The 27107-nt window shown below is 49.0% G+C and overlaps 7 protein-coding genes and 1 long non-coding RNA gene across 16 annotated transcripts; 2 read left to right on the top strand and 6 right to left on the bottom strand.

Moving 5' to 3' along the window:
* The first annotated feature begins 185 nt into the window (after positions 1 to 185).
* Positions 186 to 3918, top strand: rhof (ras homolog family member F). Its single transcript, XM_061293825.1, has 6 exons — positions 186 to 1483; positions 1570 to 1768; positions 1876 to 1963; positions 2524 to 2633; positions 3002 to 3136; positions 3282 to 3918. Exons 2-6 carry the CDS (start codon positions 1631 to 1633, stop codon positions 3444 to 3446), a joined length of 636 nt encoding a protein of 211 aa, XP_061149809.1. The 5' UTR covers positions 186 to 1483; positions 1570 to 1630; the 3' UTR covers positions 3447 to 3918.
* Positions 1105 to 4224, bottom strand: LOC133163694 (uncharacterized). The gene is made up of 2 exons (XR_009716432.1): positions 4071 to 4224; positions 1105 to 3993 (listed from the first exon to the last, which is right to left on the bottom strand). It is a non-coding gene; the product is annotated as an uncharacterized LOC133163694 (long non-coding RNA).
* A 76-nt stretch (positions 4225 to 4300) lies between these two features.
* On the bottom strand, positions 4301 to 8259 carry tmem120b (transmembrane protein 120B). Its single transcript, XM_061293818.1, has 12 exons — positions 8092 to 8259; positions 7183 to 7301; positions 6988 to 7104; positions 6831 to 6890; positions 6652 to 6747; positions 6377 to 6466; positions 6227 to 6292; positions 6075 to 6136; positions 5821 to 5913; positions 5638 to 5702; positions 5481 to 5549; positions 4301 to 5304 (listed from the first exon to the last, which is right to left on the bottom strand). The coding sequence occupies exons 1-12, from the start codon at positions 8152 to 8154 to the stop codon at positions 5188 to 5190; spliced, it is 1017 nt and encodes a 338-aa protein (XP_061149802.1). The 5' UTR covers positions 8155 to 8259; the 3' UTR covers positions 4301 to 5187.
* A 10-nt stretch (positions 8260 to 8269) lies between these two features.
* Positions 8270 to 10386, top strand: morn3 (MORN repeat containing 3). Of its 4 annotated transcripts, none has more exons than XM_061293819.1 (6): positions 8270 to 8538; positions 8699 to 8933; positions 9011 to 9156; positions 9237 to 9396; positions 9527 to 9693; positions 9813 to 10386. In XM_061293819.1, the coding sequence occupies exons 2-6, from the start codon at positions 8771 to 8773 to the stop codon at positions 9873 to 9875; spliced, it is 699 nt and encodes a 232-aa protein (XP_061149803.1). In that variant the 5' UTR covers positions 8270 to 8538; positions 8699 to 8770; the 3' UTR covers positions 9876 to 10386. The 4 variants fall into 4 exon arrangements, with proteins under 4 accessions (XP_061149803.1, XP_061149805.1, XP_061149804.1 ...); XM_061293821.1 differs by having other exon boundaries at positions 8788 to 8933; XM_061293820.1 differs by having other exon boundaries at positions 8271 to 8538; positions 8785 to 8933.
* Positions 10387 to 10747: 361 nt separating this feature from the next.
* Positions 10748 to 11864, bottom strand: orai1b (ORAI calcium release-activated calcium modulator 1b). Its single transcript, XM_061293824.1, has 2 exons — positions 11563 to 11864; positions 10748 to 11362 (listed from the first exon to the last, which is right to left on the bottom strand). The coding sequence occupies exons 1-2, from the start codon at positions 11683 to 11685 to the stop codon at positions 10808 to 10810; spliced, it is 678 nt and encodes a 225-aa protein (XP_061149808.1). The 5' UTR covers positions 11686 to 11864; the 3' UTR covers positions 10748 to 10807.
* A 367-nt stretch (positions 11865 to 12231) lies between these two features.
* On the bottom strand, positions 12232 to 15518 carry wdr41 (WD repeat domain 41). 4 transcript variants are annotated; one of them, XM_061293814.1, is made up of 14 exons: positions 15354 to 15518; positions 15143 to 15220; positions 14723 to 14838; positions 14274 to 14322; positions 14048 to 14161; positions 13919 to 13981; positions 13741 to 13852; positions 13591 to 13653; positions 13382 to 13483; positions 13118 to 13305; positions 12920 to 13041; positions 12748 to 12833; positions 12550 to 12683; positions 12232 to 12449 (listed from the first exon to the last, which is right to left on the bottom strand). In XM_061293814.1, the coding sequence occupies exons 2-14, from the start codon at positions 15188 to 15190 to the stop codon at positions 12309 to 12311; spliced, it is 1338 nt and encodes a 445-aa protein (XP_061149798.1). In that variant the 5' UTR covers positions 15191 to 15220; positions 15354 to 15518; the 3' UTR covers positions 12232 to 12308. The 4 variants fall into 4 exon arrangements, with proteins under 4 accessions (XP_061149798.1, XP_061149801.1, XP_061149800.1 ...); XM_061293817.1 differs by lacking the exon at positions 15354 to 15518 and adding an exon at positions 14549 to 14659 and having other exon boundaries at positions 15143 to 15168; XM_061293816.1 differs by lacking the exon at positions 15354 to 15518 and adding an exon at positions 14410 to 14659 and having other exon boundaries at positions 15143 to 15168.
* A 1914-nt stretch (positions 15519 to 17432) lies between these two features.
* otpa (orthopedia homeobox a) lies at positions 17433 to 21152 on the bottom strand. 2 transcript variants are annotated; one of them, XM_061294007.1, is made up of 3 exons: positions 21116 to 21152; positions 20017 to 20468; positions 17433 to 17954 (listed from the first exon to the last, which is right to left on the bottom strand). In XM_061294007.1, exons 1-3 carry the CDS (start codon positions 21150 to 21152, stop codon positions 17433 to 17435), a joined length of 1011 nt encoding a protein of 336 aa, XP_061149991.1. The 2 variants fall into 2 exon arrangements, with proteins under 2 accessions (XP_061149991.1, XP_061149990.1); XM_061294006.1 differs by having other exon boundaries at positions 21077 to 21152.
* A 1288-nt stretch (positions 21153 to 22440) lies between these two features.
* Positions 22441 to 24895, bottom strand: tbca (tubulin cofactor a). 2 transcript variants are annotated; one of them, XM_061292884.1, is made up of 4 exons: positions 24748 to 24895; positions 23486 to 23591; positions 22734 to 22820; positions 22441 to 22639 (listed from the first exon to the last, which is right to left on the bottom strand). In XM_061292884.1, the coding sequence occupies exons 1-4, from the start codon at positions 24798 to 24800 to the stop codon at positions 22559 to 22561; spliced, it is 327 nt and encodes a 108-aa protein (XP_061148868.1). In that variant the 5' UTR covers positions 24801 to 24895; the 3' UTR covers positions 22441 to 22558. The 2 variants fall into 2 exon arrangements, with proteins under 2 accessions (XP_061148868.1, XP_061148867.1); XM_061292883.1 differs by lacking the exon at positions 24748 to 24895 and adding an exon at positions 24569 to 24712.
* Between the last annotated feature and the right edge of the window lie 2212 nt (positions 24896 to 27107).

Here is a 27107-nt window from a genome sequence, read left to right on the forward strand (position 1 = left end):
ACGGTTGGCTAGGTCACACCCAAACCGGAAAGCGCTAAGGGGAGCTGTTGTGCACGTTGCCAGGGCAACACGCCTGGCCGGCTCATCGGGCTTAGCAAGCTTGCCAAATGAGGTCGGCGGCTGCAGCGGCTGTTGTTGACCGGGCTGCAAAGAAAAACAACCTATGGATGTCAACGGGCCACAAAACACAAATAGAACCAAATCCGATGCGCGTATCTGGGTGGGTGTGACTTGAAGGTCTTCTCGTTTGTGTGGCGGGCGGCCTGTTTTTCCGGTTCACCATGTTTATTTTGGGCATTCCGACACGAAGGAAGCGGATGGATCGCGCACGGACGGGGTTGTCGTTTCTCCGAGCTTCGACTTCCACCATCCCCCAGCTCGCTCACTCTCGCTCTCGCGCCCCCGCCCTCCAAATCTAACACATGCACATGCAGCAAAGAAGAAGCGTAGAGGTGAACAACACGAGCGAGCGAGCGAGTTTGTCGCCTATTGTCTTTGGGGGAGAGGAAGAAAAAGCAAAAAGCACGCGCCCATTCGTGCTGCGCCATTGAACACAAGTGGAAGGCTCGGGTGGGGTGTGCTTGGACGGCTCCCTGCGTGGCGAGGCGAACACAAGGCAATCTTTGTTGAGGATTTTCACCCAAAAGACCCGTGGTTGGATGGATGCTTTGTATGTTGACCGAATGGCTCCCTTTTAATCGATGGAGAACGTTATCATTTGAATCATCACCCCCCCCCCCCTCTCTTTTCTATTAAGCTTATTTTACGCTTTGTCACATCAATTTGTTCTTTAGTCTGACAATCGCTTTAAAAGAATCTAATGGAGCTTGCTATTCGATGTCTAAATGCTTGCATGTACGAATGTCTTTCTTTGGAAATAAACTTGTGGGTGCATGACCAAGTACTCTATATATAGCTGGGTCATGTTTCATTTTCAAATGGGACTACAGTATCTGGGTCAGTTTCAAAATGGGGACTGTAATCAAATATTTCATGCTCATTCTAATACTATTTAAATTGCAGTATTTACTCACCTTAATGACTATGTAATAACCAATGATCTAAAACGTTCTATTTTTAAATTGACTTTATGAATCAAATACATTTACAACAAACAAATGATTTATTGAGGAGAAGAATGAATTAAAAAACATCATTTTGCAGTTTTAAAAGTAAACAATAGCTCATTAAACGACTGGAATAAAGACAGGAGTGGATTGCTGCGGCCCGGTGGCCAGACGGCAAAACGCCACCATTTTGATGTCCCCAAATAGCTCAAATGGAGCCGAATGGTTGGACGTCCAAGAAGATGGTCTTCCGGATTGCATGGCAGAAAGTAAGCTGCCTCAAAAAGGAGTTCCCGCCCATGCAATGACACATTGCAGAAAAAAAGGAAGTAGGCGCGGCAGTGCGTGGCGTGGGCCGCTCCAGTGCCGGCCGTTGGTGCGCTCGGATGCTGAGCACCGGCACGCGGGCTCCAAAGGTGAGGGCCCATCTGTCGGCAGCTCCACGCCGAGCGGACTAAAGTGCTCCGACATCCACAGCGGCCCGTGTGATTTTTTTCCGCAGGCTTTCTTTGCCATGCACGGACGGCCTTGACGGAGAGTTGGTCCTGTGAGTGACGAGGAGGATGACCCAAAATAAGGATGCCGGCGGCGCTAACGGCACCGGCAAGGAGGGTGAGGAACTCAAGACGGTCATTGTGGGAGACGGCGGCTGTGGGAAAACCTCCCTTCTCATGGTGTATGCCAAAGATTACTTTCCAGAGGTGAGACCATGACAATCTGCCGCGTGCGTGCTCTAACCAGACGGGCTCGTCATGGCTGGCTCATCGGATGTAGACGCTGATAGTCACTGTCCTCCCCTTTTCACCAGAAATACGCCCCGACGGTGTTTGAAAAAGTCTCCACCACGGTGGTCCTTAGAGGAAAAGAAGTGGTGCTCAACATGTACGACACCGCAGGTAAGGCAAAAGTAGTCAACAAAAAGAACAAAGTTGCTTGAGGAATATCGCAGGCTGCCAATGAATGACAAGCATGACAATGCCACTTGTCGAGTTTTGCTTGATTTGGGTGTTCAAGTCCCTTCCTATTATCTGCAAAAAGTTTTATTACAGTGACCGCAAAATCAACTACTTTGAACATTTTATTTCCAATGTGAGCGGACGCGTCTGTTGCAAACGGTCGTGCCGAGAGAGAGTGACATGGTTGCCAAGAGGAAGCCGAAGCCAGGATGTGGTTTGCTTGCACGTCGCGCGTACGCTAACATCGCCCGCGTGTCATCGCACGTCTGTCGCTTTCCGAGCCTGTGGGTGGCAAGCTGGTTTTTACCGCAGGCCGCTTTGCAGTTGCACACTTGCTCAAACATGGTGCAAAATCTCATCAGTTATTCCAAAGTTGGAATTTGGTTTGAAAGTTTGCTTTTGCGGCCCATGTAAGATGACACAGCGGGCCACATCTGGCCCTCGGGCCTGGCCTTTGCCACCAGTCGGACTGCCATCAGCCGTCACGTTTGTGCTCGCAGGCCAGGAGGACTACGACAGGCTGCGCCCGCTGTCGTACACGGAGGCCCACGTGATTCTGGTGTGCTTCGACGTGACCAACCCTACCAGTTTTGACAACGTGACCATCAAGGTAAAAGGCGCCTCGCCTCGCCTCGCCTCGCGTTTACTCTTCAAACGGGAATTGCAAGTTGGGAGTGGCACACATGCACGCATTCTTTGACTTATGATTAACTTACCATTCGCTGTGGCTGGACTTTGAGCCCAAAAGCAGATTGGGAAGCCACCGCCGCCACTGCCGCCGCCTTCTCGGAAAAAAGGTGCGCTGGGGCCTTGAACCGACGTACCGGGACAAGTTGTGGCCCTGGGACACAATGAATATTCAAACAAATTCAATCGGGCTCCGCTCAGCGAAAAATGCTTTTTAGTTTTATCGAAGATTCCAAATTGCGCCGAGGTAGGAACGCGGCCAAAAAAGTCAAAAGGTGCGCATGTGCTCAGTGGCACCCGGAGGTGAAGCACTTTTGTCCGGGCGTCCCGCTCATCCTGATTGGCTGCAAGACGGACCTCAGGAAGGACAAAGAATGCTGCAGGAGGCTCAAGGCCGTCAAGCAGGCTCCCGTCACCTACACGCAGGTGACGACCCAGTGCTCCTTTCTATTTAAACGCGTGCGTATTTGAAAATGGCCTCGCAAACGATACTTCATTTAATTAGCCCTTTGGTTTATTTATTGACCTGCGGGCCGTCTGCTCATCCGGTGTGCTTTGCCTTGGGACGCAGGGCCTGGCCGCGCAGCAGCAGATGAACGCCGAGCTCTACCTGGAGTGCTCGGCAAAGTGCCAGGAGAACGTGGACGACGTGTTCCGGGAGGCGGCCAAGAAGGCTTTGGCTTTCCGCCGCAAGCAAAGACACTTCAAGCGCAAGAGGAATTGTCAAATTCTATGAGCGCACTCAGATGTGCCTTTCGTCTTAAAGTACAAGTAAATTGTACTGCACTGGATGGTGAAGCCATTTAAGCAGTTTGAAGCTTTAATCCAGTGATTCTTTTGCATACCACTAGAGGGAGCCTGCCTGCCTACCACACGCGGAGACTCTAATTTCACCTGTTCAACTTTTCACTTCTTCCCTTTTGCCAAGGAGTTTGGAGTTGAGTCGTGCGTCACTAGACCAGTGGTTCTCAATGTGTGACCCTCAGGCTCCCTCTTGTGGTGCACCAATGAATGACTGGCCAAGTCCGCTTCAGTTGTGTTTCACTTTGAATTGCATTTCATTTGAAGAGATTTTGAAGCTTACTTTTTGGGTACAACTTGAATGTATTTATCTGTTACATGCAAACATTTGAATTGAACCATTCCATAGATATATTTTCGAACCGTTTTTGCTAATAACATGTTGACTTGCAAATCTTTTCACGTCATTTGAAGACTTCTTTCTTCTTGTGTCATTTTCCCTCTCTGGTCTTCTCCGAATTGGAAAGCAAACAGCCAAAACGCTTTGAATGTGCAAGAATGAAATTGTCGGCCTTGCCTTCTTTTGCGGTTGTGCACACAAAGAAAAAGTTGAACGTACCTTTGAATGCAGCGCCCGAGCGAGAGTGTGAGCAAAACGCAACCTCCACTCGGCCTTCATGATCTCCGCTGTGCGTCCTCCTCGTGACGTCTGGTACACAAACACAAACGTGTGATTGGCAATCAATCAGTCACATATCAACCAATGAGCCCTCGCGCTCCTACCTGAGGTTGGGTCGGAAGGGCAAATCCAAGCTGGCTGAGCGGCAAGAAAGACACCTTTGCATGAACTCAAGTTAGAAAGATTTAATTTGCTGCGCGTAATTAGGGCAAAGAGTCCAGTCCCTTCCTTGTCGTGCGTGTCCGTACGTGACGGCGTTTCAGAGCGCTGCCGTCCGTCTCAAGGGAAAGAAAATCAAATGTGCAACATGACATCATCACAATGATGCCTTCAAGTGGTGACCCCTTGACACAATTCAAACAAACACATCCATCGTGCCGACAACATAAACGCTGTGCGGTTTGTTGAAATGACTTGGAGCGAGAGAAACCTTTAGTGGAGTACAGCAAACCCCCAAAACATACGAAGGAAAATCCCGGAAAAAAATGGAAAAATACCAATCACTGTCACAAGTTAGCACGGGAGCGCTACTTCAATAGAAATGAAGCTACCTTCGTTCATTTCTGCTCATCCCGATAGGTTCAAAAGAATACAAACACGACGATCACATTATTCCATCAAACTTAAGTTAGGAAGGTAAAAGGTTTCATGTAATAAAGTGACATTGAATTTTCTGTAGGATTGGGACCTTCACCAAAAAAATATGTGGGGGTTCACCGTACGTACGCCCTGGAGGGAGACACATCTCGGTCTGGGTGCGGAGGCTACAGGAAAGGCGCACAATGAGTGGACGTGACAAAGTTGGGGTCCGTCTGCTCCTTGCATATGTCCATTAGTGCACAACAAACAGTCAAGCGTGTGCTTGGTATGCACGCCACGGAGCAGCGAGGAGGATGTCGGTCGGCCAGGGGCCGGGACTCCAACGCACCTGAGAGAAAGAGCGAGAAAATCCACAGTACGCCCGCGTGCTAAATCCGGCCGGCCTTGAGTCGATCGACTTCCCCAGAAGAGCAAAAAAAAAAAACAACCCCCAAAAAATCCAATTGTGCGCAATGTCTCAGTTGCTTTTTTTGACACTGTCCTGCTTGTTGTGCACTTTTTGCTGGACTACTTTTAACGTGGTCAGGAAGTTACCCAGGAACAGGACCAGGAACGTAAGAGCCAACATGAACACCTGAAAGACAAATGGCAACAACTGTCGGGGAAGTGGGCCGGCCATTTTGGTGTGAAGCGGCCATCTTGGGCAAATTCCAGCAACTCGGGACTTTCGCAAACATTGCCAAGCACCCATGGAAGCGCGCGACGGACGGCGCTCGGCTCGGCTCGGGTCGGGTCGGAGACCAGCCTCACCTGCCACTCCTTGCAATCGTCGTGTCCCGCCAAGCGAAACAAGCTCACGCAATTATACAGCTGCCAAAACTGAACAAGGGAAAAAAGAAAAAAACAAAGCGTGATTGATGGGCGCGTCCTTTCGGCCAGGTGAATACGGTCAAAAGGTCCGACTCACGTGTCCGAAAAAAAGGAAGGGCAAAAGGAAAGTGAGGCCTCTCCACATCCACGACTGAAATCCCTCTGCAGACACACAAAGGATGTCGGTGTCGCCAGCTGCCTCCACCAACCAACCGCAGCTCCGTTTCTTTTCCATGTCGCCGCTGGGCTCAAAGGGGAGCGCGAGCCGGGCGCCACTCACCCACGGTGAGGTCCAGCTGATTCCTCTCCCCCAAAGCCCGCAGTCTGTACAAGCAGCCACTTTGGTAGTAGTACTGGAGGAACTGCACAAAACCTGCACACAAGAAATGAAGCGATAGTTTTCAAACAATGACGTCAAATATAGGCGGAGGGATTCTCAAGCGGTGACACTCGGGCTTCCTCCAGCGGCTGACCGGCCGATGAATGGGCCGCCCAACGCTGCTTCAATGGAACCAAGCAAATTGTGGCACTTACTCTGATAGATGGAGAAAGCCAGGAACTGACTTCGGAACCTCTGATACGTGGGACCCTCCGGCCTGGGAGCAAACCACATGGCGTTTGCGCAAGATTTCGTGAACACCACGCAACTCATCGCCGTTTGGACTTTTCCAGAGCTTCCTACTCACCAGGTGAGCATCACGCCGGACAGGAAGGTGGACACGTAATGATGAGACACCCACCAGCCTTTAATCCTGACACACAACAAGCACAGCGGTCGGTCGGACAGACAGACGCTTACGGCGCTGCGAGAAGAACGGCGTGGCGACCCGACTGACCTGGACCCGTTGCTCATGAGGATGCTTTCTCGTATTGTCAACGTGCAATAGTACCACACCAGCAAAAAGTTGAAAATTTCATCTGTGACACTGACACAATAGTTACAACAATTCATTCATTCATTCATTTGGGGGGCACAACTGCGGATATATAAAAAAAAAAAAAAAAAATCTGAATATTGCCTGATTAAATAAAGTCCAGACGCGCATGAATAACTGTGACGTCAACGTGGACGCTAAGCGTTGAAAAGGGTCCCTCCCCGGTCGTGGCTCACCGATAGTTGAGGAGGAAGAGGCACGTGATGGCCCCGAACATGAGGATGATGGTCATGTACAGCTTGAACTTTTCATACTCGTCCTTGTAGGCGAACCTGCGGCAAATAGCAGAGCAGACCGTGACGTGCGGCCGCCAAAGGTGACGACGCGCAGGCCGGCCAGCCAGAGAGGCTCCTACTTGGCCTGGTTGCTGAGGAGCGTCACGTTCACGTTGCCCAGGACCAAGTTCAGGTACAGTCTGACAGACAGACAAACAAAAAGACTTTTGGCATCAGGTGCACATTTGCTTCCCTTGACCTAGTGAGAAATGTGGACAAATCAAGGGGGGGACTGACCCATTTTTCTTTGGTAAATATGCTTCCATGTCAAAGAAGACATTTTCTTTCTCTTTGATTTGGCATTGGATGTCGGCAATCACTTGCGTCTGTTTGTCGTCGCAGCCTTGCAAGCATCTGCAACAAAGTCAGACACCCGAGATGCTGAGCGCTTCCATGGGCCTCCATGGTTCGACCGCTCAAGCAATTTCCTACTTGGTTAAGCTGCAGTGGAGCTCATTCAGACGTTTCCTTTGTTTCCCAATGGCGCTGCTGCATGTGGTTTGAAGATTGGTCAGCTCCTCCAATTTTTGCCTGTACAGTTTGTGAGTTTCCTGTAATTGTACACAAAGCAGAAAAAAATACCATTGGCGTTCACAGATGATTTAGAGTCTTGCTAAAAGCACCATGCATTGTTTTAGAGAATGCCAGGAAGTTGGGTTACCCGGATTCGAACCCAAACCAGCTCGGTTGCGATGCAGACGTGCCAACCACTAGCGCACCACATGTCGTTGGACGAAACCATGGCCGGATGCGCTTTCCTTAAACTATATATGTCAATATTACTTGCGTTGTCTTTGTCGGTGTGGAACAGTTAGCGGTCTTGTGTTCTTTTGGTGAGCCAAAAGTACACTTGCTCCCGATTAGCCAGCTAACGTGAGCTAGCTTGCGCGTGCTAACGATGCATTCAGGGACTGTGGAAGACTTCCCACTCGTGAAGGAAACAGGTCGACGAACGCATATCCTAAACTTAAAAAACAAAAACCCGTGCAGAACTACTGCTACTGCTGCTAATAAAGCGCAACGATGATGTGTCGTGAGGTTCATTTAGCGTCAGGGCTCATTTTGCAGGCGGTTCCTTTCGGGCTGCAAATGTCGGCCGTGAAGTAGACAAACACCGGCTGGTGATTTAAGGCTATTTCCCCGTGACAACTTGCTCCAAAGTGGCTTTTAGTGACGATTGGCAATGGCAAGCACCGGCTCGGAACCTCTAGCTCCAAGTCCAGGTCCAGTTCCAGTGCAGCAGGAGCTAGCTGTCAGTGTCAGCCACCGCATGACGTAGCGGCTTAGACCTCCTCGCCGATTAACGACGCTATCTAAAACTAAAAGAAAAAGACAAGTGACCTGCAATTGTTGATGTTCCTCGTCGATTTCTTGCCACTCCGCCTGGAACTTGGCTATGGACATGGTGCCAATGTGGAGAAAAGAGGATGAGCAGCAGATAGGACAAAAGCTGCTGCTGTTGGATGGATGAGCGTCCGTCCACTCAGGCGTGCTTTCATTGGGCCAACCTGCGCATGCGCATATTGCCGCAGACCAGGACGCTTCTGAGCATGCGCACAACCTCGGAGCGCAACTAACTTGTGTCGCAGTCATCAAATAAGTTCACTTCAAAATCAAATTGCCACGAAAAACATAAAACGTGAATGATTTGAAAAATCTTTTTTTTTTTAAAGCGCACAATCATTGCAAACTCTTGACGCAATTCTGTTGCTGGGATACAAGGAATGTCCTCCCGGCTCCAAACAAGCTTGCAGAGAAAAAAAGGTGGACCAACCAACCCAAATCGAGGTACATTTGGTTGTTTTGACTTAGTGGAGAAAACTAGAGACTGTAAGGTGCGAGGTAAAATAACGGTGGTTAGCGCAGTCCTCAAGTTGCGTGTTCGAATCTTCGCATACTTTTTGAAAAAGTGTCTATCCGTTCATCTTCTTTTGCTTCTGATCCGTAGTCTATCTGCAAATCTGGACGAAAGAAGGCTGATTTCCGAATAGTCCTTTGTCCTCCGCTCAATCATCATGTTATGCGCCTTTGTAGCAGCATGCCATTCCCGAAAGCAGTTGGAATCAACCCGTCCCGTTCAGCCGCGCTGCAAAATAAGTCCAGCAAATGCGGAACGCGCGCGACGGTTTTCTCCGTCAACGGAGACGAATACACCGGCGAGTGGCTCAACGACAAGAAGCACGGTGCGCTGCGCTGCAAGAGTCAGGAATGAAGTAAAGGCTGACTGACCAAAGTGGCTTGCCTTGCAACCATATTCCAGGGAGGGGCATTCAGGTGTGGAAGAAGTCCGGGACCCTTTACAATGGCGAGTGGAAGATGGGAAAACGCCACGGATACGGCACCTGCAGTGTACTCGGAGCGAACGCCCAAAAGTACTGCGGTCAATGGATTAACGGGAAGAAGCATGTGCGTCATGTATTTGCTCACAATATTGGTGGATCTTTTTTCTCTCCCAGAGATTTGTATGGCGCTGCTTCTTTCCTTAGGGTCACGGTATTTACTTTTACGACAATTGCGCGACGTACGAGGGCCAGTGGAGCGAGGGCCAGCGGAGCGGTTGGGGGACGATGTTCTTTGACGACGGCGACGTCTACGAGGGAGAGTGGATGAAGGATAAGGAGCATGGACTCGGCATCCGTCGCTATGGTAACACCGCTTCTTTTTCACGACACGTTTTGATTCCCGCAATACCTATAAAGCACCACGAGGGGGCAGTATCGATGCGGGTTGCGTTTCAAGGTTAGCGTCGGCACACTTCTCGGCCGTGTGTCTCCAGCAAACGGCAACTGGTACGAAGGTTCCTGGAGAGAGGGCAAGAAAAGCGGCATGGGGAAATTGTTCTACTGTGACAAAGGGCAGCTGTACCGGGGCCTCTGGGTGCGAGGGGAACCCAGATGCGGGACCGTGGAGGACTTGCGGCCCGCAAACTCTCCCATTCCACAGGTACGATGAAGACAAAAAGCTCACGACTGACTTTTGTCGTACGCGCCAAAAGTAGCTCCAATCACGAGTTAATTGTTGACTTCAAGCTGTGTAACTCAGCGCATTTTTCTCCCTCTTAGGTCAAACTAGTGGATGTGCAGATGGTTCTGCAAGAAGCCCAGCGGGCTCACTTTGATTGTTGAGGTCTGAAAGAAACTTTGGTTCCAAAACAAATTCAACTCATTTGTATGATTTTCCTAAGAGGCACTGGAGCGGCTGCTTTATTTTTCCCGGTGCTCAAAATCAGCCGGAAGACATTTCCAGTCGCTTGGACACACCAACACTATCAGACTGTTACACATTTGGAGGGAAAAAAAAAAGTCCAGTGTAAAAAGTGGCGCTGACCCCAAGTGGTAGAGGTCCCTTTTTTCTTTTGGGCCCATCGAGCCAGATGAGATGTACAAATAAAACAGTCATCAAAACGACAATAAAGTCCAAGTGCAATTTAAAACCGATTCATTATCACGCCTAATTGAAAAGCAGCAGGCAAGAGTTCGTTCCAGTGATTTAGGAGAAAAGAACCCCAAAAAAAATCACAGTTAAGACTTGAAATTTCAAGTTTGGGGTAATCTGCCAATTCAAGATTCTTCAAATGAGGTCCGTCACAACACAGCCGAGAGCTCATGAAGGAAAGGCGCCGTCCGTCTTTCTCAAGTGGGGGCAAAAGACACTAACGCGTCTCTACAAAGTTCTCATGTGCTTTGAGAAAGATCTTTTTGTCCCCAGTTGAGTTGGACAATCGTACAAATAATACCAATATTTGGATCAGCTCCGTTTTGCTCCTCTTATTTATTGTGTTATCTGTTTATTTATTATTTATTCATCACTCTTACTATTGATTGTTTGAATTTTTTGCCTTCTTGTTTTTATATTGTGTCGCGTACTTGTATGTCTATCGTGTTATGTGTCTCGTCACCGTGGGATAGAGAAAAACGTAATTTCGGTCTCTTTGTGTGTTGTGACGTGGAGAGATTGACAATAAAGCTGACTTTGACTTTGACTTTGACTTTGAAACAGTCTCGAAATCCTAAATCCGTGTCCTATTTAGCTGGCAGTTCCCTCACTCACGCACATCTTACGGGAAATGCGAGCTGGGCGAATGTAAAATGGACTCGCCTCGATTGTCCAGCTGGTTCTGCAGCCTGGTGAGGTTGGAGAGCTCCTCCAGCTCCTGGAACTGCCGGTCCGTCTTGTGGCTGACCAGCGAGCGGTAGAAATGCACGGCGAAGACGATGAACACCAAGCCGAAGGGGACCATGATGGACGTGGAGGTGATGGCGGCGGCCACGCCGGCCGACACCGTGTCGTTGCCCGGCTTGCTCGGCTTGACGGGCAGGAACTTGACCCAGCAGAGGAGCACCACCTCGGCCAGGAAGAGGAGCGTGCCGATGACGGTGGAGAAGGCCCAGGCCAGCTCAATGTGGAGGTGCATGCGCTCGTGCGGCGACTCGCTCACCGAGTTGATGTTGTGCACGTTGCTGACCGCCTCGATGTTGGGCAGGATGCAGGTGCTGACCATCAGGGCGAAAAGATGCACGGCCACCAGCACGGTGGTGCACGCGCTGAAGGCGATCAGCAGGGCGGGAGGGTACGGGTAGCTGTTGTCCAGCTGCACTTCCACCATGGCCACCTGAATACGGAGCCGGAACACATCATTCAAACAGTTGGGAGGGCGCACGAGCCAACTTTGGCATTTGGACGAGCGAGCCCTCCGAACTCTGCCTAGCAACAAACATGAACTTTGACCGGGCAGAAGAATCTCAGCTATTCCCGTGCATAGATGTGATGCAATTACTGACTTGGCATGACAAGAATCATGGAATACGTCACCATAGCGAAGCCGGAGAGCAGAGCCGAGGTCCGGCTGGAAGCTTTGAGTTTGGCCCGGCTCAGGTAGAGCTTCCTCCAGGACAGAGCTTGCAAGGAATGCTCGCTGATGCTCATGTTGCGCATTAAGGTCACAGCGCCGCCGGCTCGTTACTCTTCCGAACAACACTTATCGAGGAGCATCCTCACATCAAGTGGGCCCAACATAAACATTGGCTAATGAGAAGTAGCGGAACAGCGTTTACCGTCAGCTGTCTCGTGCTGCGCTCTGGCTCTACGTTACCCACAAGTCTTTGCGAACAACAAGGACGTGACTTTTTTTTTTTTTTTCATTTATACTTTGGCGTCATCAACAGTTTAAGGAACTGTGAAGAAAGACGTATTACCGTTTTCTGTCAAAGCCACGGTCTTTTTAAAAAAAATATATATATATGATTGTTCAGTCCGTGGTAAAAAACTTTTGGTGTCACGTGACTGCGCTCGGCCAACGGAAATAGCGCTCATCTTCCTTCGGCCAATCGAGCGAGCGCGTTTACGCCGTCCCGGAAGTCGTGATGTGCTTTCCAAGTCAAAACAAGGAACCTTGGCAAGAATGCGCGCGCACGCTCGGTACTATTTAAATGAGAGGTCAAGCTCTGTGTGTTTCATTCATAAAATTCTTTTCATGCAGAGCACCTTGATCTACTTTTTTATTTGAAAAGTGATCTATAAATAAAGTATTGTTCATTGTAGAAAAGCCAAAGCGTCTTTCACAGTCCGCCCTTCTCCTCCAGTTTCCGGAAGAGCTCCAGGCTGCGGAGGCGCGACTGCTTCTCGCCGTTCTTCCAAAGGATAAGCTGGTGGTCGGCCGAGCACGTCAGCAGGCCGTTCTCCGGCAAGGCCACAAACATCTGAGCGACGACGAGACGAGGACCGACCGCGTTTGTTAGGTGGTTTTCGATTAGTTTGGCAATTTTCGGGAACCTTGGCTCACGTGCCAAGAAGACACACCTGGACTGCACCCGAGTGTCCAATCAGGTCGCCCGTCAACTCCAGCGTCTTGCTGGGCGCCACGTCCGAGGTCTTCTTTGACGGCGGACACGCCTGCCGGCTGGAGCGCCCCAAGGTCCACATTCCAAAGAAGCCTGAAAGGAACAAATGCGGACTATTGCAGGAGCCACATTTCATGATGAAGAGAGAAAATGTGACCTGGAGAGGCGGGTTCTCCGGCTAAAGGCAGCTCTCGTATCTCCCACATCCTCACGCTGCCGTCCTCCGAGCACGACATCAGCTCGCTGAAACCAAAAGGACAGCCGAGTCGCAAAAATAAAAGTAAAAAAAAGGCGCTTTCTGCGTGTGTGTGACTTTGGGCCTCAGCGACCTGTCAGAGGGCATGGAGATGTGCAGCACGTCCGAGTCGTGGGCGCGCTTCCGGTACGCCGCCGCCGTCTTGCTGGCCAGGTCGAACACGTACACGCCGCTGCCCACCGCCGCCGCCACGAGCTGCAAACCATCATCACAAAGAGGAGATCGTTTTGAAGAATAGCTTGTTAATTCTGCGTGACGACGTGTAACTGACGTTTCTGTTGGAGGCAAGGTGCTGAATGGACATCTCGCTGGTTTTGGGCCCGCCCGTTTGGAGGTGGGACTGCTCGGCCTGGTTCTGAGGCTCCTCCCACAGAATGTGCTGATAGGCCAGCATGCTGCAGTCCAGCGCGTCCCACACAATCAGCTCGCCCGCGTGCGAGCCGCTGGCAAAGGCGGCGTCTAAGGAAAAACACTGTTGGGGGGAGGCGGCTCAGCTGATAGGGGGGGGGGGGGGGGGGGGCAGTTCATTACTGACCGTCGACGTTGATCAGGGCGCGGATTTGGTCCTGATGGTCGGCCAGGCAACGAACCTCCATCAAAGCGAGGGTGTCGCCGCTCGCCATCAGCTTGTAGATGACTGACAGCATACAATGACTTTTTTTGCTCGAAATTGCTTTTGCATACGGTAAAAGGTCAATTTAAATCAAACGTAGCTCAAAGCACACAGAGCAGAAATGGGCCTACCGATGGTTTTGTCCACGGCGGCGGCCACGCGCTTCTCGGGCAGCTGGATGAGCAAGGTGATTCCTGTCCAAAGGCAGAAGAGACGGCCGGCCAAGATGAGCGCCGGCTACGGCAAATGGCAACGGCCGCAAAGGTGCTTCGGAGGCTGGCCTGTGTCGCTGCGGCGCTCTTTCAGACACTGCAGACGGAAGTGGCGGCTCCACACGCACAACTGCTGGCCGCCTGAGATCCACGCGCTCATGCCATCCAGCACCAGGATGCACTGCCACACAAATTGGGACTTTTGCCATGACTGACTGGTGATTAACCACGCTTGTGCCACACTGACCTTGACAGAGGACTGCAGGTCCAGAACGGTGTGCAGTCTGTTGCCGGTGTCGGGGTCCCACAACTGTCGGAGTTAAGGACACTCCGAAACAAACCCTTTGGCGCCCCCTAGTGACGACCGCGAGGATACGCTGACGCTGCGGTCCGAAGAGGCGGTGATGAGGCGGACGTCGCCGCAGCGCAAGACGGCCATGGCGGTGATCTGCCGGGAGTGACCCCGAAGCTCTTGCACACGCTCTCCCGTCTGAAAATGGACCCGCGGCAATTTGACATGGCCATGCGAAGGAAGCGGCTGACAATGACTGGCAGATTTTGACGGCAGGGCTCCGTCCCCGTCCCCTTTCTCTTTCCATTACCTCCACGTTCCAGACCAGCACCAGGCCATCGTCTCCGGCCGACGCACATCTAGCAAAACGCAAAAGACGGTCAACATTATTTTTCGTCAGGTCATTTTCACCTGAGAGGTCATCACAATAGGTGTGCGTGTGTGACCGTGTTCCACTTTGTCGGCCCCGGCCAGCGCTTCACACCAATGCGATAGGACAGAAATCACGACAATACATGAAAAGCAATCATGGATTTTTTTTCTCGACACCTGGGGAAGCGTGAAGGCACACGCACACACACACACACGCAATAACAAGGCCGATGCCGCCCCTGCTGCTGCTGCCGCTGCCGCTGCCGCTGCCGGTGCTGCTGGTGATCTTGTCATGCTCTACTACTTCTCTGCAGTGAGTCTCCCCTGTCAATCAACGTAAGGGATGGAGTGGTTGAGGGTGTGTGTGAGCGGGGGTGACTCGCTTACCTGAAGTCATCAATCTGCACCAGAAATCGAACAATGTCAAAATGTCCTTTCAGCACCTGCAGCTCAGTGAAGCAGTTTTTGGGCTGTTCCTCGCCGATGCACAGCACTCCGCTTTTCTGCAGATGTAAGGACTTTCTTTTTAATCCATCCATCCATCCATCCATCCATCCATCCATCCATCCATCCATCCATTATCTGAACCGCTTATCCTCACGAGAAAAGGTTAAAACGTACACTTTGAGCTCCACCACTTTAATTTGTCAATTTTTGCTCATGTTTACCTTGTCATCATCTACATATCATTTTTAACGTGTGTAATACTTGGACCTCTATTAATTGTGTTGATAATGTCTACAACTACTTTTGTATTAAAATCAATCAATCAATCAATCAATGTGTGACGTTCACGTAACATCTCACCTCCACGGAGCTTTGAGCTTCACGGCCGCCAAAAATCCACCGAAGCATGACTGCTGTGTTTTTAGCGGATGTCGTTAGCTGCGGGGATGAAGATGGAATGAGCTAGACTCGCATTTAGGGCATCAATGAAATCACGGACCTTAAACGTTTAGTTAAAGCAAAACATCTAACACTATCTTGTTGTGCCGCGTTTCAGGGCCTTTTGGCTTACCGGTCATCGGTCATCAATGTGACTCGCTTATTTCAAGGTTAGCTTCATAAATCCCACCTAGAGAGACGATTCGGCTCGTTAGTATGACGGTAAGGAAGCTTTTAAAAGGAGAACTTGAGCTCCAGATACGAGCACAACAAATCAGCCATATGACTTAACTACGGAAGCCTGTGGTGGACAAAATTTAACCCTTACGCTGACACAAATGCCGCAGAGGAAAAGATTTTAACACGTCACTTAAGAACAACACTACAGATTATTCTATTATTGTATTTATTTTATACTTTGAGTAGGGATAATATTTGAAAACAATGACTTTTGCAGAGCGTGATGTTTCGATTTCAGACGAAAGCACTGCTAGTCATTCTGCTAGTAAGCAGTAGGTGGCACTACGTGCCAATTTTACAATTCTAAAATTGTACACCCGACGTCACATTTGTTCTTTACTTGCAGGTGACAAAACCTTCAATGAGACTAAAAATCAACAAATGTGACGTGGGAAGTGCCAGCGATCACTTTCTCTGGACAATTGCAACTTTTACCGTTGAAATGGGTTGTTTGTCTCTCCACATTTGTCTCTCTTCAATCCGCCCGCCCGCCCGCCCACACGCTCACTCGGCCGCGCCAAGCCTGTGCGTGACCTTCACGGAGGCTCAGATGCTGATTCGTGATTTAGTGTCGATCCACCGCGCTTGTCAGGGCAGGCTCGTGAGGTGGGTGCCTTCCTTCCACGCGCTAATAGAAAAGCTCAAGGGCGTGCTTTGCTCAAAAGGAGGACGACGAGGAGGAGGAGAGCATTTGAAAATGAGGGACGAGAAGAAGAAATCTCGCGTGGACACGGGCCGTATAGGTTTCGCATGATTTGAACTCCATACTTTTAATTGATTGTTGTTTTATTTCTTTTTCATCGGCTCAAGATTGTGCACCAGAAAATATGTATTCTATTTTCTTCATAGAAAATATGAAGAAATTTAAATTCATTTAAATTTTAAATGGATCTAGTTGGATTCATTACTAATCTTGTTTGTAAAATATGAGCATCAGAAAATATTGAAAAATCTTTTTAATAGACGATGTGAGAAGAAGCAGTTCAGATAATGGATGGATGATGGGTAATTGCAAACAGCTTTTCTATGATTTGTGTCATAATAAACCCAATAAAAATGCACAGGTAGAAAAGAATGAAACAATAACAGAATCACGTGATGTGTCGTTTCTAATTCTGTCCAATCATGTGATTGAAATTATCGATCAAAACATGTCCATGAAACACCCACCCCACCCCAAATGGCCGCCACCCCACCATCGTCATCACCAGCACACCTGACTGACAGTCCCTTTCTTCAGCTTTGTTCTTTTTCTTTTTTCAGCCATAGTGCCAAAAGTCCACTTTGAAGTCAATAAGTTAGAATGAGCTCAAGATAATAAATAAGCACAAGGGCAAAATGATTGAGCTGTGAAAATCAAAGCTAGACTGAATAAATAAGTCAATAAATAAAGACATTCTTGAATGTGGAGGCTCACGACTTGAAGCGGCACCAAAACATCCATGTGCATGTTTTGGAAATCCTTTCAGGCCTGACTCGTCTAAACAGGCCATTTGGATAAATACTGCCTTTGTGGAATAGGAATTCAGCAGCCACATGCAGCCGCCGTTTTGCCCCATCTCGGACGGCGGCCATTTTGTCAAATGACATCACGGTTGCCCGAGGCTCAGGTCACGACCAAGCAGAAAGCGGATTGCAAATGTCACGCACTTCAAGTCGGAAAAGAGGCGAGCTGTGATTGGTCGTGCCCTGAGCCGGCCGGGGTGATCTCCATTTTAGTGGAGTGCAACACATTTGCTTTCAACAAATTGTTTGACTTGACTTCTTCCCCTTTAAGCACAAGTAGCAATTTGAGACCGGAGAAAAGACTTTTCCTGACCTTTGTGACCATCAGCAACTCTGAATGTGGATGGAGTAGAACTGCACATTGGTGGGAGAAGAAAAAGTACCATATACCATCTTTTTTTTCTTTTGGGGGGGGGCTCTTCTTTCAGCATTGACACAGGAATCGGCCAACATCCGAGCGGTGGCATCAGGTGAAGCTCATGGACACTGTGTGCTCCAGAGCCTTCCGGCGGAGCGAGGCGATGCTCGTGCCCCGCCACATGTCACTGTCTGGCGGAGACGCGCACAGCTGCGGCGAGACGCTCACGTTGCCGGCGAAGGGGGACTGGTACAGGTGAGACTGCAGCCCGCCGCCACCGCCCGACATGTTGGACAGCCCCATGGAGGTGGGCGGCGGAGGCGGCGGCGGCTGGAGGCCGCCGCACTGAGAGTGGCCCAGGGATTGAGCCATAGGCGGCTGGCGGCCCCCCAAGGCCGGAGGCAGCTGCAGCTGGGACATATTGGCGGGGCCCCAGCGCCCGTCGTTGGCGTGGAAGGAGCACAGGCCGTCGCCCATGGCCGCCGCTGCAGCCGCTGCCGCCGCCGCCGCCGCCGCCGAGGTGAACTGCTGCAGGCCGTGATGACTGTGCAGCAGCGTGCCCGGGGCCCGGAACACGTTGGTGCTCTTCTTGCGCTTTTTCCACTTGGCCCGGCGGTTCTGGAACCACACCTGCACGTGGGTCAACGAGAGCATGTCACAGACAGATATGTATGAGCAAAAAAAGAAATCAATAAAAATCAGTCGTGGGCAGGAGACTATTTCAGTGAGCACTTAAATGTTGTCAATGGGAAAAGGCTGTGAGTTTATTTATTTAGGAGTAGCAGGAATGTTTTTTCATGACGTTGATGGGCTTTTGGTTCTGATCTAAATCAGTGTTGGTTTTCAAAAATTCTTTGTGCCTCATCCAAATGAATCAGACTGAAATGTTCATTTCATCCATTTGGGATCTTGTTAGCAAATGCTAGCTCGTTAGCTCGGTGTGACGGCTAGCCTTGAACTTTGTTAATTGCTACATACAAAAGGTTCCACCCCGAAATAGTTGCACTGTAATAAAACGTATATTATGTAAAAAAAAAAAAAAAAAAAAAAAAAAAAAAAGGGCAACTATTCACTCGACACACGAGATTTGGATATAAATCTAAAATGATCTGGAAATGATTGCATGTTGTTAACATATTTCACAGATGCACTTTTGTGTGTTGCTTTGAAAGTACACACTTGGGATTTCCCTTAAACATTTGTCTTTGTCGAGGTTTTCCCTCTCCAAACGACAATTTGGGGGGGGATCAATTATGTTACTGATGACGTTTATAATTTGCGTCACCCGAAGCAAGCGCACTCGCCTTTACAAAGCACTTTCGTTACTGTTTTAACTGATATTTTCTTTTCCCTTGTTTGTTATTTGAACATTTCGACCAATTTGAACGAATGATTCATTATTTATGAGCACTATTTTATTTTGAAAAGCAGCCAATTGCACCCACATAATCAATTGAACACATTTTCATTTGTCTTTCTTTGCGGTTTGCGCACCCAATCGAGGAGAAATAATTGGGTTTGCAATAAGGCCAAATCGTCTGTTTTCACAACGGGGTCACTAGCGGAGGATTTTGAAAGAAAGCAAGAGAAAAATGCCTGTCTATCCGTGCACGATAATGAGTTCCGAAATGAAAGTGAGGCATATTGTGTGGCGTTAACGCGGAGGAAAAGCACCGGTGACAAATGGTGATGAGGTTATTTCCCGACTCGTCGTCACAAGATGGATGGAGGCGACATTTGCGTGGAAAGCATAACATAACAATCAAACAAATCGACATGGACGCAGATATCGTTTGCTATTCACAAGAATGGCAAACAAGTCAAAGTAATAGTCAAATGACGCTCGCCTCGTCGATGGGATGAGCATCATTTGACTCTTTATCATTTCATGCAAATTGCCGTCCGATTGCCCACACCGTCATAAAAAGAACAATAAAATGGATGAGGATGATGATCATGATACTAAAACCGGCGAGGCCCCTTTGGCTTGGCTTTAAGGATATTCTGATCGATTCTATTGTTCGTACATTGACGTGCGTCTTAGATATTTTTACGCAGCCATATAATTGTTAAACAACAGTAATCGCAATAATAATACATTGGAATAAGCATGAAAGCATCATTTCTGCGCCACGTGGTGTTTACTATTTATTTGAACCCAAAATACGCGCATGTACAGGCTTTAAAATAGAATCGGGACTTAATCAAAGTGATGTTTATGAAATACCTTTTGCAAAGATCTGCGTTTTAATCCTTTCAAATTTTCTTGACCAAAATGAAATAACTCATCTCGTTTCTTTTCAAATGATTTGATGCCGATTTGACAGAATAGGCAATCTTTTCAAAAGGAGAGCACATTTTTTCATTTCAAAACTATTTTGTTTTGGCACGTTAGTTAAGTGTGTCTTTTCTTCAATTTAAAGCACCGCACCAGATTTATTTGGCTTTGGAAATAAATGACGAGACAAAAAGATATGATTTTTTTGTTTTCGCTCTGCAAATGTTGATCCTAAATGACGATTGCATTTTGTCAACAAAAATGTTCCTTTTTCTCAAACGGCAGAATGGGCAATTTGACACAATGCATTTGTGTGAAGACCTGCCGCGCGCGCGCGCGCTCACACCATTTTGGTTTCCGGAACGCATGACTCAACTGAGTTAATTGTCCATTATGACAATGGCGTTGCAATACCTGCACTCTGGACTCGGTCAGGCCGATCCTAAGGGCAAGCTCTTCCCGCATGAAGATGTCCGGGTAGTGCGTCTTGGCGAAACTCCTCTCCAGCTCGTTCAGCTGCGCCGGCGTGAAGCGGGTCCGGTGCCGCTTCTGCTTCTGGGCCTGCTGCTGCTGCTGGTTCTGATTCGGTTGTTGCTGCTGACCTCCGTTGCCGCCATTCTGCTGCTTATCCTGCTCCTTGATCACCTGCACCGGGTTTGGCCCTCCCCCGACTCCTCCTGCCGGCCCGGAGGAGGTGATGTCGTCGGCGGGGAGTATGGTGGCGCCGTTTACGCCGTCCGGGCCCGAGCCCGGGCCCAGGGCGCCCGGGCCCAGCTCAGTGGAGTGTCCCGGGTCCTCTCCGCTTCCGGACAACCTGCACTTTAAAGCCTCGCGGTGGCCCAGGAGCTCGGCCGCATCTTTCATCCCTGTGCACGTGCAAAAACCAAACCCAAAACATCTTCATTTCACATCGAGCCGGCCGCACGCGCATTTTCTAGTACTTTGTGTCCATTTGAGCTCAGCTCAGGGGATTTCCTGAGCTTGGCAACACCCGAGATGACTTTGAAACAAAAAGCCGTGGAAAAAAGAAACAAAAACAAAAACACATCGATTAGATGTTTTTAATCCAATTAAAATACAGCTAACCTATTTGAGTACAAGGATTGAATACAACGTAAAAAACACGAGGGATAGTCCCTTAACATATCCCCAAGTGTCAACATTTTAGTATAGTCGAGCAAGGTTTGTAAAAGGACAACTATAATGAGCAAATCTTATTTTCCTGTTGTCCCCATTAATCTGAGAGAAAATAATGAAATAATAAAATAATTTAAAAAAAATCACACACATATATAAAAGTTTGTAGAAATATAAGTCAGGACATAATGTCTGTCCAGCGTTTTCCATTCCACCATTATGAAATCAAATTACGCACTTAATATAATAATAATAATATTTGCTTTTCCAATGAATTAAAGCGCGGCGAATCACATGAAGACAGCGAGGATCGTGCGAGTGTGTGAGTGGAGCTTACAGCAGAGTTGAAGCGCCGAGTTGGGTGAGGACAACTCACCCAGGCGAGCATCCAGGAGGTCGGCGTGAGAAAGCATTGCGCGCCGCAAGGGGAGAAAAAAGTGTGTGTGGGGGGGGGGAGGGGGGACGAAACAAAAAAAAAACCTCTACGCCTATTTAGAAAATGTCGTTGTTCTTAAATGAAAGCAAATTCGTTTTGCGCTTAAAAAGACGCCCGGGTGGCATTATAATGCACCTTGGACGGACGGGGAGGCGCCTAACGGACGAGCGGAGCGGAGCGGAGCCGAGGCTCCGGTGCACGACAGGACGTCGGCCAATCAGAGGCCAAGGACCCCCCCCCCCCCCCCCCCACCGAAAAGCACCTTCCCTCCAATCCACCCGGCCATGCAGCAGCACTTGGTTCCCCTTAATTGGCTTTGATTTGTACCCCAAATTAAAGTCCAACAAGGTCTTCAAGTGATGGACCAAGCGAAACGTAAGCTCCGCTATGCTAACGTGGCCATTTCCAGCTACCAAATACATATCAAATAAATTAGCCATCCAAAATATATGACTCTAAAATAAAAAAAGTGTGCATCATTGCATAATAATAACCAGGTGGAAAGTGACCGTTAGCATGAGTAAAGTGAATCCATTTGATTAGGTTTATTTTATTGTAAAAATTAAATGTTTGACGCACAATTCCCCACAAAAAACAAAAAATGATATCCCCAAAGATAATGAGGACAAATAAGAGCATTCTTAATAATGCTTGAAAAGCCTTTGCTATTTATATTTTTACATCGAGGATAATTTTATTCAGATTAAAGAAAAACAAAAAAATACCCTTTCCAGGTTTTGATATTGACTAAAGATATCTAAAGGCTTTTAAAACATACACAATATTCTTACTGTGTATATTATTTTATTGGAATTTCTTGCATGTATTTTAATTCAGGATTGAGGCATTGTCATCATCTTCACTTAAATGGAGGTGAGAAATAGCTGGGATTAAGAAACAAAAAAGTTCTGTTCAACGGTGCTCATAGTCCAAGCATTTTTCAAATCACTATTTCATGAACAATGAAGTCAATCAGATAGGGATGGACATCTTTCTCCTCTGCAAAGATCAACTCCTATTTCTTTTGGTTTTGATCAGTTCTGCTTTACACTGCCCCCAAGTGGCCACAATGAGCAGCACAATGTCCATTCAAAGTGGGACAAAACAGTGCAACTGTCAGAGTGGTTCCATTGATTTCTGTCATATGCAAGTGCGTGTCAAGTTGTTTGGAAGTGCCAGATGTCAATCTCAGAAAAAAAGACTATTAGAGGACAAGAGTTCAGGACGGGATGCGGTGCAGCAAAAAAAGAAGACAAGACAAGATATGGATGGATGTTGCAGTCACTGCAGTCAGTGTATTTATGTGGCAACATCATCAGAACAACAAGACGGCAAAAAAAAAAAAAAAAAAGAAAGCGGGGAATGAATATTTGACGCAAGACCTCACACGTCCAGCTTAACGGAGTCCAATACGTTTTTGGCTTCTTGGTATTCTTCTGACTCCGACAACTCCTCCTCCGCTTCCTGAAAGGACGACAAACGAGACACACGGTTGGCTTCTTTTAGCAACAATGTGGACGTACGCTAACGAGAAATTGGACAACGCTGGACAACTGACCAGCAACTGCTGCAGGTCGCCGTGGGCGATGGTCATGCGACGTCGGGTGTCCGGGATTATCATGATGGTCTCTTGCAAGCTCGCCATCTGGAAAACAGCAGCCGCCTTTAGCATGAATATAGCGCCCGCCGCGCGTCCAACGTTAGCATCAAGCTAGGCGAGTTTCGTTGCAACAGGCGTGAACATTTTGGAGTTTTGGTTTCGTTAGTGCCACTATGCGACGCAAAGCTAAGTGCGAAGAAAAGACACGGCGCCCCCTGGCTGCGGTGGAATGATCCCATCGCCGGCGGGATAAAAGATGACGCTCGGCCGGCTATCGATTCCATGAAGACAAAGAAGCTCTAATCCATCCTGCCTTAGACGCATCATCTCCAACTATCATCCATCTGGCCTCGCCATTAACGCCAGCCAAGCGTGCCGCCACTCGCTCGCTCGCTCGCTCGCCACCCGACCGCCCGCCGCGCTCTGAATGAACAAAAAAAAAAAACACGCTTGGAATTTTAACACGAGCGGTAAACATGGCTGCTGCCGCCCGAGGAATAAAAGTCGAGGGAATTGGACCTGAAGTGATTACCGTAAGGCGTTTTGGGTTGCCGTAACGTTTACGCTAACTGGCCGCGTTTCACGTCGGTAGCGATACGACACGCAGGCTGACCCATCGCAGGGATTGACTCCATTTGAAGAAAAATCAATCTTCAACGTGTTCTCGTTGTGGGTGACAGACAGTACAGTACGTGAGACATGTAACGTACGTGTTGCTTGATGAGGTAAACGTCGGCCTCGGCTGCTTTCAGCTGCTCAATCTTCTCCTCCTGCTCCTTGGCCTCCGCCTTGTAGGACGCCTCCTCTTTGGCCAGCCTGCACACACAAACAATTGATTTGCCACGTCTCAGTGGATGCATGTCTGAAGAACACTGCCCCCGGTGGCCGAGGTGCGCACACCGCAGGGAGCAACACAGGGAAGGGAAGGAAGTGACGCCTCATCCATGGATGCTGAGTGTGCGCTGTCGCATGTTTGGAACACACGCAACAACACAAAAAAAAGCGTGCATCCTTTCAATAAAAGCCAAAGACAGTCTAATAACAAAATGTCGGCACCTCCGCTTTCTCCCAGCTCCAATGTTAATTTCTTATTCCTCACCGAGTCAGAGCACCGGCGGTGGCGGTGGCTTTTAAATAGACCTGCCACCTCCCGCCTAATGGAAAAGGCAGCTCGCTGGAAAATAGGATCACCACCAAAAAAAAAAAGGGAATTAAAGCCAGCCCGACATCCCGCCACATTGTATTTCGGAGGCGCTGTGTGGCCAAGAGCGCAATGACAAAGGCAAATGACATTTTATTAAAGGCCAGGCAGCCCACAGAAGACTCGAATAAAGTGATGACATGGCACAATAGGTAAGAGACGAGACGGAGCAGACATTCTACATCTCAGCATTTGAAAAGGGCGGACAAAAACAAAAGCTTGGGGGAAAAAACGGTCTCTCTGTGCTTGTGAAACCAACAAAGTGACACATTTGACATCATTTCATTGATAAGGAAGGGAAAGGGGAGGCTTCTCTGGAATCGACGACTCATCCATTAGTCATGTGACACGGCTGCGTCCCACAATGAGCGTCCCAAAACACATTGTGAACAAAAGCAAGCGAACCAGACGTTGAAAATGCTCTCCAAATGTCAAGTAGGAGTCACGATGGATGGATGGATGCAGAGCAGCTCGTCGTTAGCCACGCGGGAGCTAACTCGTAAACAAATAGCACATGCGGACAAGAAGCCAGAAAGGCAAACAGCGCTGCGCGTTAGTAAAGACATATTGCTGTGTCCAATGGGCAAAGTACCGGAAGAGGGGCGAAAAGCCGTCGGTCGCAGTTACCGAGCGCCTGCTCTGCAGCAGAGCGGCCGGCCGCTTGCCTGTCATTGCGCGAAGGGCGGCTAAGCTAACTACCCTGCTAGCCGCGTCATCGTCGCGTTCCCTGATGGAAGGGAGGGAGGGAGGGCTGGAGGGAGGCAAACTTACCGCTTCAAAACGCCGGTTTTGATCTTAATCTGTCGTGTTCTTGGGTCAGCCATGGCTGCGGGTGCTGACGGCAGGTAGAAGGACGAGCTGTCGCTTGCGGCGTGCTGGAGCGGAGGGGGGCAAGTTAGCAGCACAGCACAGCACAGCAGCACAACAGAGCAGCAGGCAGGCAGGCAGGCGTGACTAGATGATGGCAGCGCAATCGATCACAGGAAAGAGTCGATTACCAACATAAGAGACTCATAGAAAAGACTTTGCATTGTTATTAGCAATATATATGCGACATGAAAGTCTTCCAAATACGAATTCGGCTCATTTTCACTCATAATTTGCAATGACGTCACCACTCGTAAACGCGTGTCTTTTGACCACCAATTAAAATGACACGGTATGTTGGCTTCATGGTTTTTAAAGTGGCTACTCCACGAACGCATGGCCCCATCGTCTGATTTAAAGCCCCTGCACTAACGCTTCGAACGAGATCGCTTGCATGGAAACGTATCGACTTGCAGTCATGCGATGGATGGAAAATCACGTGGGCAACACTCAAGGCGCTGGCTGGCTGCATGTTGATTGTTGCATGGTCTTTTCCGACTTTTCTAAACTAATAAGTGGTACGATCAAGCTTTTGCCAAGTGCACGCGGGCTGCTGGACTTAATTGATATTGAGCGGGGGGGGGGGGGGGGGCGGCTAGGTGCCGCCACTGGCTCATTTGCCGTTTAATCAGCGTTCGTAATGAGACGCTGATTATAGCGCAGGTTGGAAATAAAAGAGAATTACAAGGAACGTCTGTCGGAGTCCGGTGATAATTCTCTGCTAATTGTCGCGATTAGAGGCAACGGGATGACTTTGGGATATTGGAATGCCCCTCGCCTCGCACCGATCTTGGCAAATAGTCCAATGAGGTCTTTCATAAAATAATAACAACGAGAGCACACCCCACACTGCTGTTGTGGGAGCGAGCGTGGCTTGGAGGGGCTGAGACGGGTTCCACGGCACGCGGCTCCTCGGCCGGCCCACCATCTGAATAGCAAATGTGAAATTAGCTCGAAATGTGTGCAGGAAGGCCCTGGCTCAATTAGCGCTTAGCAAGGAAGCAGAACTCACACACACATACATCCTTTCCTTCCATCCTCCCTCCCTCCCTCCCTCACACACATCCTTTCCTTCCATCCTCCCTACCTCCCTCCCTCCTTCATCTGTGTGTGTCTCAATAAGTGTGTTGGTGGCGCGCATGCACTCGTCGACGTGAACAGATAAATGTGCGAGCGCACACACACGCGTGCATTCATCACGTCAGCAGAAGTGTCCACCCATGATTACCTCTTCCGAGCTTCCCGGCAGTGCGTGCGAGGGAGGGAAGGCGAAGGGGGTGACGGGTGGCTAAATGAAACTTTGGAGGGGGTCACTGCTTTTGCGCTATTCATCTTCCTCCGCCTCACACGCTCGCTCGCTCGCCGGGGCCGGCGGGTAATTACCTCTCGGCGCGCTGCGGCGCACCGCTTCATTATGTCCCCACGCACGCACGCACGCACGCACGCACGCAAGCTTTGTAATTGCAGACGGGGAAGCGTGCATGCGGGCATGGTCGCCGAGCGTGTCGGGATGTAAACAGCTCGCACGCGCAGCTGAAGCCTTCAGCCAAAGGGGCAAGACTTCAGGTCAGCGAGCAGAAATGGCTGACACGTCCGAGCAGAGCAGAATAGATCGGAACTTCAAGCCATGACTTTTTGGCCAACTTTGTATGTGACTGAGCCAATACGGCCAAGCAAAATGGGAGACTTGCAGTTTCAGCCTTGTGCTGACCTCTTTCTGACTTTCTGAAGCGAAGCCTATAACGGAAATGGCCGCCTGCGCGCTCGCTCGCTCGCTGGCTCGGCCCGTGCTGTCTCGTGGCTGGATAAACGTTTGTTTTGACGGGCGGGGCTGGGCCGTGGGGGCCCCGTGTGTCCCTGACAAGATGAATGTTGTGATGATCCAGAGGTTTCACTGGAGGCGCCTGTTTGGCTCCCTGAGGTCCACTCGGAGTCGACACACTCACACACACTTTGTCACCATGACAGCACTCGGCAAACTTGGGAATAAAAAAGTCAAACAGAGTCCGTCCACCTTGAGCTCCAACGCTCTTGCTTTGCAATTCATGTTGTGACAAAATACATTTCAAATATTTTCAGTTTTTTTTTCATCTGATACGTTTGTTACATCATTGATCAAAATAAACTTACAAAATATGAATTATGTTCAAAACGCAAAAATGTCAGCGAAAAAAACCATTTATTTCATCAAGTAAATTAATTGCAATTAAACTACATTTCATAAAAGACTGCAACCCTAACGCTGAATAAAATATATTTATGGA

This window comes from Syngnathus typhle, linkage group LG12, assembly GCF_033458585.1.
Source record: "Syngnathus typhle isolate RoL2023-S1 ecotype Sweden linkage group LG12, RoL_Styp_1.0, whole genome shotgun sequence".
NCBI classification, from domain to species: Eukaryota; Metazoa; Chordata; class Actinopteri; order Syngnathiformes; family Syngnathidae; genus Syngnathus; species Syngnathus typhle.

Bases quoted from the DNA above. Each gene is read 5' to 3' on its own strand.
- tbca (XM_061292883.1), bottom strand. From the start codon at position 24,648: ATGACAGGCAAGCGGCCGGCCGCTCTGCTGCAGAGCAGGCGCTCGGTA. The intron at 23,592-24,568 runs GTACTTTGCCCA...TTGTGTGTGCAG, and splicing joins GGCTTTTCGCCCCTCTTCCG to GCTGGCCAAAGAGGAGGCGT. The intron at 22,821-23,485 runs GTACGTTACATG...GCTGTTTTCCAG, and splicing joins TTTACCTCATCAAGCAACAC to ATGGCGAGCTTGCAAGAGAC.
- otpa (XM_061294006.1), bottom strand. From the start codon at position 21,152: ATGCTTTCTCACGCCGACCTCCTGGATGCTCGCCTGGGTGAGTTGTCC. The intron at 20,469-21,076 runs GTAAGCTCCACT...GCACGTGCACAG, and splicing joins CTCGGCGCTTCAACTCTGCT to GGATGAAAGATGCGGCCGAG. The intron at 17,955-20,016 runs GTATTGCAACGC...ACCCACGTGCAG, and splicing joins TGACCGAGTCCAGAGTGCAG to GTGTGGTTCCAGAACCGCCG.
- morn3 (XM_061293819.1), top strand. From the start codon at position 8,771: ATGCGCCTTTGTAGCAGCATGCCATTCCCGAAAGCAGTTGGAATCAAC. The intron at 9,397-9,526 runs GTAACACCGCTT...GTGTGTCTCCAG, and splicing joins ACTCGGCATCCGTCGCTATG to CAAACGGCAACTGGTACGAA. The intron at 9,694-9,812 runs GTACGATGAAGA...TCTCCCTCTTAG, and splicing joins CAAACTCTCCCATTCCACAG to GTCAAACTAGTGGATGTGCA.
- rhof (XM_061293825.1), top strand. From the start codon at position 1,631: ATGACCCAAAATAAGGATGCCGGCGGCGCTAACGGCACCGGCAAGGAG. The intron at 1,769-1,875 runs GTGAGACCATGA...CCTTTTCACCAG, and splicing joins CCAAAGATTACTTTCCAGAG to AAATACGCCCCGACGGTGTT. The intron at 2,634-3,001 runs GTAAAAGGCGCC...GCATGTGCTCAG, and splicing joins TTGACAACGTGACCATCAAG to TGGCACCCGGAGGTGAAGCA.
- orai1b (XM_061293824.1), bottom strand. From the start codon at position 11,685: ATGCGCAACATGAGCATCAGCGAGCATTCCTTGCAAGCTCTGTCCTGG. The intron at 11,363-11,562 runs GTGACGTATTCC...CTCCGTATTCAG, and splicing joins TGCTCTCCGGCTTCGCTATG to GTGGCCATGGTGGAAGTGCA.
- tmem120b (XM_061293818.1), bottom strand. From the start codon at position 8,154: ATGTCCATAGCCAAGTTCCAGGCGGAGTGGCAAGAAATCGACGAGGAA. The intron at 6,467-6,651 runs GTGAGCCACGAC...CTATTGTGTCAG, and splicing joins CTCTTCCTCCTCAACTATCG to TGTCACAGATGAAATTTTCA. The intron at 5,550-5,637 runs GTGAGTCGGACC...TCCCTTGTTCAG, and splicing joins CCTTCCTTTTTTTCGGACAC to TTTTGGCAGCTGTATAATTG.
- wdr41 (XM_061293814.1), bottom strand. From the start codon at position 15,190: ATGCTTCGGTGGATTTTTGGCGGCCGTGAAGCTCAAAGCTCCGTGGAG. The intron at 13,982-14,047 runs GTATCCTCGCGG...TAACTCCGACAG, and splicing joins CTTCGGACCGCAGCGTCAGC to TTGTGGGACCCCGACACCGG. The intron at 13,306-13,381 runs GTCAGTAATGAA...GTTTTTCCTTAG, and splicing joins CGCCCTGATCAACGTCGACG to ACGCCGCCTTTGCCAGCGGC.